Genomic DNA, 7879 nt, shown 5'->3' with positions numbered 1-7879 from the left:
GATTAGAGGTTAGGGCTCCTGCGGCGTGTGTACAGGTTGTGCCTCGTAGTAGATGATGCGTTGGGATTTTTTATCCCTCCACAAAAATTGTGTTAGCAGTAAGACTATTCAAAATAGAATAAATCAATTAATTAGGGAATGTGTGGGGGTGTAAAGAGAGAGACTGGGAGGAGGTGGGGAGGGTGCCGGGCTAGGGAGCAGGCAGAGGGGACTGGGACCGCTGCTGGCCTTTGCACCTGCTGTCACCGACTCTGGGAATTGCAAGTGAGATTTCTTTTGGAAAGAAAATAAGCAGCAAGCTCTGATGAGAACAAATAAGAGACTGAGCCAGTAACAGAGAAGATAGTTGTGAGCTCCAGCTCCATCCCTGCTGCAGGATGACTCAGTCTTCAGCAGAAGAGCAGGGGTAGGAGCCAGGTTCCTACCCCCAGGACTGGTTGAGTCACCGACTCTGGGAATTGCAAGTGAGATTTCTTTTGGAAAGAAAATAAGCAGCAAGCTCTGATGAGAACAAATAAGAGACTGAGCCAGTAACAGAGAAGATAGTTGTGAGCTCCAGCTCCATCCCTGCTGCAGGATGACTCAGTCTTCAGCAGAAGAGCAGGGGTAGGAGCCAGGTTCCTACCCCCAGGACTGGTTGAGCTTTTAGCACATCTGCAGCTACTGCTCGATAGTGACTTGTTGCTTTGGGAGGGGATGACAGCGCTTACCTCTGCCCCAGCAGCCAAGTGGTGCTTCAGGCAAGAGTCCGAGATAACCAAGAACAGAGCAAGGTTTCAGCTGGCTACCGATAACTCGTGGCCTCCCCTTGGCCACTCTGCCAGGACAGATTTCTCTCTCCCCATGTCCTGCTTATCTAGGGTTAACCTTCTCTGTGTCAGCATACACCTTTTAGTGGGACAGACGCCTGTCCCTCTGCAGCTCGTGTCGGCTGGCTCGGTCTCCTACAACGTACTTCATAACCTCTTTCTCTCTCACAAAGAGGTTATCCTCGTTTCCCCCGCCACGAAGTCTTGAACAGAGGCATGTCAAATGATGGCCCAGGCAGGGAACTCTGTAAGGTTCCTGCCATTTTGTCCTGCTTTTTGGTCTTGTGCTGAGAGGCAGCGGGAGGCATAAGCGCTTGTTTGGGAAGTGTGTTCCTGTGCCCCAGGCTGCCAGCTCTGCATGCTTAAAAATAGGGTTTGAATTCTCTCCTGGGTACAAGAGCCACACAAGAACTTCATAGAGCGTTTTAGAGGGGGGGAGGAGGATATTTGAGACCTGGAGCCAGGGTGGGCACACAAAAAATCCTCTGCACCTGCTGGAATCATCCTCTGATTTGATGGTGGGGTGCCACGGGTGCCTGATAGCCTGACAAATGCTATTGCTTTTCCTTGCTGCTGGTGTACGCAGTCAGCGATTTGAAATGAAATGCATTGTGCCAGGCAGAAAACCTGGCTGCTGGAAGATGGAGTTCAGGCAAAGGGTAGTTCTCCCCTCTCCGTGTGTGAGGGCATCGCTGGTTACCAGTTGCACCCACTCAGGATAAGTAACTAATTAATGTTTCCCTTAAGTTCTTTATAATATTCCTCTGCAAATAAAACCTTGCAGCCGGCGTGAGGCTGTTCATGTGGATCTGAACTCTGCAAAGCAGTAACTAGATCTCCCAAAGCTGTCGGAGCAGGTAAGTGATGTTCTCCTCCATACGGGGAGACGGAGTGAGCAGCCCTGGACTGTCCCGGGAGGCGGTGGCAGAGGCAGGATTAGATGCCAGCTCTTCTGGCCCAGCTGTAACTGGGCGGGTTTGGGAATACTTCACAGGGACCCTGTGGAGGGATTAGTCCCTGAACTTAGTGACTGTGGATTTCCAGGGCTCTGTACAACCTAACAGACGGAGATATCTGCAGCGGCTCTTGCGTTCCTTGAGCTCCTGGACGTAAGCTTTGGACTATGCATGCTTTCTGAGAGCCAGTGCATCCACAGCACCTTTCTGAGAGCGGGTGCAGGTGGAAGGCAGGAGTGCTGGTGTGTCATGTCCCTTACAGCCCTCAAGCTGCAGAGGGGCCCTGCACCCACCCCGCTGACGGTGCATCAGCAGGGAGGCAGGCAGGTTTGGCATGAGTGAAGGCGAGGCTGGGAGATGAATAAGGAAAAGAAATTTCCAGAGTGCTGCAGGAGAGGAGGAGGGGAAGAATGCTTTGCAGGTCCTCACCTGCTGCCAGATCGCTCTCGCTTCGCTGAGAGCCCAAGGAGGGAGGCCAGCTAAGGCAGACTGACATGGGGAGCAGGGCTGGCTTTGCAGGGCAGCGGCTGGCCGGCAGCCCGGGCGCTGGGCTCGTGCCGGTGAGCCTTCCCGGTGAGCCTTCCCCTGGCAGGACCATCCGGCGCTGTGCTCCTCGGCTGCTCTAGGATGCTTCCCTCTCTCTTCCAGGCTCTCCATCAGCTGTATTACGACCCAAACATTGAGAACAAGAACTTGGCTCAGAAATGGCTGATGCAGGCGCAGGTGTCCCCCCAGGCGTGGCACTTCAGCTGGCTGCTTCTCAACATGGACAAGGTGCCCGAGATCCAGTACTTCGGTGCCAGCGCCCTCCACATTAAAATCTCCCGTTACTGGAACGACATCCCAGCCGACCAGTACGAGAGCCTCAAGTCGCAGCTCTTTACCCACATCACCCGCTTCGCCAGCGGCTCCAAGATCGTGCTGACCCGGCTGTGCGTGGCGCTGGCCTCCCTGGCCCTCAGCATGATGCCGGAGGCTTGGCCCTGTGCAGTGGCAGACATGGTGCGCATGTTCCAGGCGGAGGACTCCAACGTGGACGGGCGAGCGCGGTGCCTGGCGCTGCTGGAGCTGCTGACAGTGCTGCCCGAGGAGTTTCAGACCAGCCGCCTGCCGCAGTACCGCAAGGGCCAGGTACGCAGCGTCCTGGCGCAGGAGTGCGGCTCTGTCTTCCCTTTGCTGGAGCAGCTGCTGCAGCAGCAGGACTCCCCAGGTTTCATCAAGCAGAAGGTGTTGAAGTGCTTCTCCAGCTGGGTGCAGCTGGAGATCCCGCTGATGGACTGCGAGAACCTGATCCAGGCAGCTTTCACCTCTCTGCAGGACCCGGAGCTCTTTGACACAGCGGTGGAGGCTGTTGTCAATGCCATTTCCCAGCCTGATGCCCAGAGGTAAGGGCAACCTCTCCCGTGTGCTGCGGGCTGGTGCTCCTAGGCATTGAAGGGGAAGTGGGATGGGGAGGAAAAACCTCAGGCTTTTTTTCTAGCTACCGTTGGCCCTGGAGGTGACGATGGCAGGGTTTGGAAGCGGGAGATGTTAAAAGCAGCTGGAAGCTCCTGGTTTCACATGATTGGTTCTGGAAGGCTTTGCACCATGGTTGACTTGTGGGGACCATGTAGTCTCGAGCAGCTGCAGCCTATCTCCACCCTCCTCCTCTCAAGCAGAGAGGACGATGCTCTCTTCTGGTTCCTCATGTCAGACCCTGCAGTGCCCGACCAGGGAGCAGCTGCCTGGCTCTGGCCGGGGGGAGTTCAGAGCCCCTCCTCTGCCTCGTGCTGCTGGTCCAGCCAAGGAGCTGATTTGATACAGAGGTAATAAAACCAGACCCGTCAGTCTTCTGCCTCCTCCTGGCTCCAACAGCTCGTGCCAGCCGAGGACTTGTCCTTTGTTTGTGGCCATGGCTGCCCCTGGTGCAGCTGAGCAGGGAGCCAGGGCTGGGGCAGGTCCTGTCGGGGCTGCGCTGTGGGGCTCCGAGCTTGTCTGCTTGGCAGCGTCGTCCAAGCTGCTGTCAGCTCTTGGGACTGATGCCCACCAAAGGGAAAGTACATCTCTGGTTCCCGTGGCCACATCCCCTCCTGGCTGCTTAGCAACCTTCCCCCGACGAGGAGGGTTTCCTTGAAGGCTGGGCTGAGCTGCCGCCGCTGCGCATCCCCGTGCGCCGCTGCGCGTCGCGCAGGCTCTGCCCCTCTGCAGTGGTGCGTCGGTTGTGAGGCCTGGTCCTCCCTTTGGCTTCAGGGCAGGGGCAGCTGGTGCGGCCTCCGGCTGGAGGGCGGCCTGGGGCTGTCCTCTTCGATGGCAAGGGGCTTGCACCTGGAGCCTGCAAGTCCCGGTGGACAAAGGGACCCGTCAGGATTTTGATGCGTTGCCGGGTGTGGGGAGGGGTTGCCTCATTTGCTAGCATTCAGAAGATGACCACAAGCAGCTTTTCCTTGTACCTGCAAAGGCTGTGGGCCAGTCCAAACCCTTGTAGCAGGACTGGTGCAGAAAATGAGAAGGTGAGAGAAGGTGACTTGCAGTTCTGAAATTTTGGACTCTCTGTCTTCCTCCGTTCCATTTCCCTTGAGTGTCAGAAGTCCGTTGGCTGCAATTCCCCACCTCTGCGCAGGACCCTGGCCCTACAGCCCTGTTCTTCAGTTGCATTAAAAGCCTGAGCTTTCTGTTGAGCTTTCAAAGTGAATTTTGGTGAGAAGTGTGGCTGACAGCAGAGTTTCCTCCCTGCTCCTGTGCTGACCCTGCCATCCAGTTTCTGGCCCCATTTTGTCCTGCCACGCTGGCTGCTCCCTTACAGCATCACTGGCACTTGCTCCCCGTCCTTCTCCCTGGAGGCAGAGCACCCTCCTGTCCGTAGGCGTGTGGGCAGCAGCCAGGACGGGGCAGGCAGCCGGCGTGAAAGGCTGCCCCGTGTGTGAGCCTGGCGCAGCCCCCGCTCCCAGGGCATGGGGACAGCGGTGGCATTGTCACCGGGATGCCCTGCCAGGCGGCGCGTGGCGTCGGATGCTACAGGGAAGGGCAGGACTGTGCTCGGTGCTGAGATCCATGATGGCTTCAGGAGTGGGGTAGCACAAGGAGCTGCCGCTTCCCGGCCCCGGGTGGGCTCTCTCTTCCCCTTTGTTCCTTGTGCGCTCCATCCCACATCCCTCCTCCTGCTTCCCCTGATGCTGGCTGTCCCGCCCCTCCAGCTTTGTTGCTCAGCCTCAGTGGATCCAGCTCTTCCCTGACCCCCAGGGAGTCTCCTGACCTTTCTGTCTCTTTTCTTGACAGTCTGGGAGATCCCTGCTGCTTCTTGGCTGCTCTCTTCCTCCACAGTCTCTCGCCTTTGTGTCCACAGGGGCCTGGTTCCCCACTGCCCTTGGCCGCAGGCTTGGAGCATCCTCAGTGCTGGGCTGCTGACATGGTTGTTTACAGAGCTTTGTAGGAGATTGCTCTGTGAGAGGATTGATCTTGGGGCTCCCCACTTTCCTATGGGTTCCCTTGGGTGTTACGGACCTTGTGTCTTTCCTCCTCGGCCCTCCCAGCTGGCTTCATTGACATTGCTCTGGAGGCAGTCATGCAGGTGTGCTTCTGCCATCAGCAGAAGGCTCAGTGGCTTGTGAGTTTGGCCTCTGCTGCTGAGAATTAGGTAGCCTGCGGGTCATCTTCCCAGGGGAGCACCACCTTGCAAGGCGTCCCTCGGGCTGCAGCTCCTCACCCGTGCCTCGGTAGAGAAGGGCAGGTGGGACCTCGTGGGTGAGAATCATCTGGCTGTGGGGTTTCCTCACTCTTGAGATAGTCACTTGTGCTGGTGGCTTCCATTTCCCTGCCTGCGAGAAGCAGCGGGTGGCTTTCCTGCCTCCAACGTGGTACTAGAGATGATGTAGCAGAGATTCATAGGTGCATAGCATTTGGTCTCCTTACCTGCCAGGCATAAGCCTCCAAACCTCAGAGGCTTGACCAAGGAGCTGGCAACTGGAACAACTCTGCACACACCCTTGCTCTCGGGGACGGTGGGAAGCTCCTGAGTTGCAGGGCAGGAACAGAGATATTGTTACATCTCGTTTGCAGAGGAGGCTTGGGCTGGATTTTCCATCTCGTTTGAGGATGATGCCCCCGCTAAGGGGGTCAGAGAGCTCGGCGGTGTGTGCTGCAGGGCGAGAGCAGGCATGCAGCACTTGGCCACGCTCCTGCAGCCCGGCGGCGCGGGGAGTGTCAGAGTGGGGAGAGGGACCTCCACGTGGTGTGTGCCCACAGTGGGAGGTACAGAGCGTGGGCATCAGACACTGAGCCACCTCTCTGAAAGCAGCAGGGTGTTGCTGCAAGATGGAGCTGGTGGGATTGCAGGTGTCCAGCCCATCCCTTCCTGGTCTTGGCACCTGGTGCTGAATCCCTGAAGAGGAATTTCACTTAGAAGAGTTTTCCAAGCACTTCAATAGAAACAGGTTTTAATACATTGGGTTTTCTCATCAGGACATGGCTCAGATTTTGGATCAGGAAGGATGAGATTGTCCCGTGTGAGCTGCCCGTATCTCTCCCCTGCAAGTTGTCCCTCGCCCTGTGATGTGGTTTGGGGAACATTGTGGGAAGAGCAGAAGGAGGTGCGGTCCCGTGGAGGGAACTGTGGATGCTGCAGTTCACTGGGTTTTGAGAAGGGAACGGACAAACTTATGGAAGAAGAATTTGCTCAGCTGCTAAATACCAAGATAGCAAACATTTCTGAGGAAGGCTAACGCAAATGACTGGAGGGAAATACATGGGGAGGTGTCACTGTATGGCTGCCATGTTCATAGCCTCTTGCCCAGGCATTCCCAGTCATCAGCTGCTGGACACAGGCTGCTTAGCTGGGCAGGATGGTGGTGTCCTCTCCTGCCTGGCACTGGGGTACCGGGGGTGCGAAGCAGTGGCTGGCAGCAGGGCTGGCGTGTCCACCTCCTGGAGCAAGCTCTGCAGCTGGTCAGGGCCGTGGCTCCAGCTGGTCGCTCAGGGCTGGGAAGCAGCACTGACCAGGTGGGGTGGCCTGGGGCTCTGTGCTGGCTGGGTGCAGAGTAGAAGGAGCCCGGCTCCAGCTGGCTTGGCCATGGCTGGCTTGGCCATGGCTGGCTCTTGGATGACCGGCTAAAACAACTCCCCTAGAGTAGGAGTCTCCCTCCTCGCTGGGGACCCTTGTGTCCGAGTTGCCCTTACATATACGTAGGCAGTGAGCAGAGCAAGGTGGTGCTCAGGAGACGTGGTTCACCCAGCCTTTTCTAGAAGTCTTCACTAACAAGGGATGAGTTGCAGCATGGAAGCAAATCCAGGTGGTTCTCTCTGTTGGCTGTGCAGGGAGTCCAGAAGACTAGCTCAGTCTAGGCATCTGTACTGTGAGTATTGCGAGCTAACCAGCAGAAGCAGGATCCTTGTCATAAACTCGTAAAGTCTTAAAAACATCTGTAGGGTAGTGTGAGCCCAGTGCTGCGGAGGAAGAATGGCTTTGCCCTACACTGGAGCGGTGGAAGGTCCCCTGTGCCTTTCGTCAGCTCCCCTGGGCTGACCCTGACTGCAGCATCAGTTCCCTGGTAGAAAAGCTGGTGAATTCCCAAATTCGCCACTATCACAGCATGCCCCCACTGCCATGGGCATCACTCACAGGGCATCAGAGGCTTGAAAATGGTTTACACACACACAAATACCTGTCCCCTTTGCTGTGCGATTTCCTCTGGGGAAGAGCAGCGAGGGGGGTGACCCCCGGCAGCACACAGAGGGGATGCTGTGGCAGAGGCTCCCTCTTCCCTTTGTCTTCCCCCACTGACTCAGACCTAGAAGCTGCCACCACTGGCGGGGCTCTCTCCCTGCGCTGGTGGCACTGATGGCTTTGTTCGCTCCTACGTGGGCCATAGCAAGAGCTGCCAGTGTGCTGGGCAGCGGTGCCACTCCGGGGTGGGTGTGCAGCTGCCCTAGTGTCAGCACTCGCATCTCTTCCCTGCGGTGGGCATAGGAGAGCCGGCGTCACGTGTGCCTCCCGCTCCGAGCATCCTTGGCCCTGCACCTGCGTGCGGTGGGGCAGGCAGGGAGCGCATGGAATAGCTGCGGCTCCGGATGACACGCCTCGGTGGGCAGGGAAATGGCAGGCTGCTCATCAGCCTCCGGCACGGCCTCTCTCTGGGGGCC

General features: G+C 57.4%; 1 protein-coding gene across 1 annotated transcript in view; it reads left to right on the top strand.

Moving 5' to 3' along the window:
- Positions 1-2407: 2407 nt before the first annotated feature.
- The window catches only part of LOC104619584 (importin-13), a gene marked incomplete at its 3' end in the record, with an annotated part of 14908 nt that continues 9436 nt past the window's right edge, over positions 2408-7879 (top strand). Inside the window, exon 1 of the mRNA XM_010285505.1 lies at positions 2408-3150. Coding sequence (XP_010283807.1) covers positions 2477-3150 — 674 coding nt within the window. The remainder of the gene's footprint in view (positions 3151-7879) is intronic.

This window comes from Phaethon lepturus, unplaced genomic scaffold (genome assembly GCF_000687285.1).
Source record: "Phaethon lepturus isolate BGI_N335 unplaced genomic scaffold, ASM68728v1 scaffold23794, whole genome shotgun sequence".
Lineage (NCBI taxonomy): Eukaryota > Metazoa > Chordata > Aves > Phaethontiformes > Phaethontidae > Phaethon > Phaethon lepturus.
This window is presented reverse-complemented; position numbering and strand designations above follow the sequence as displayed.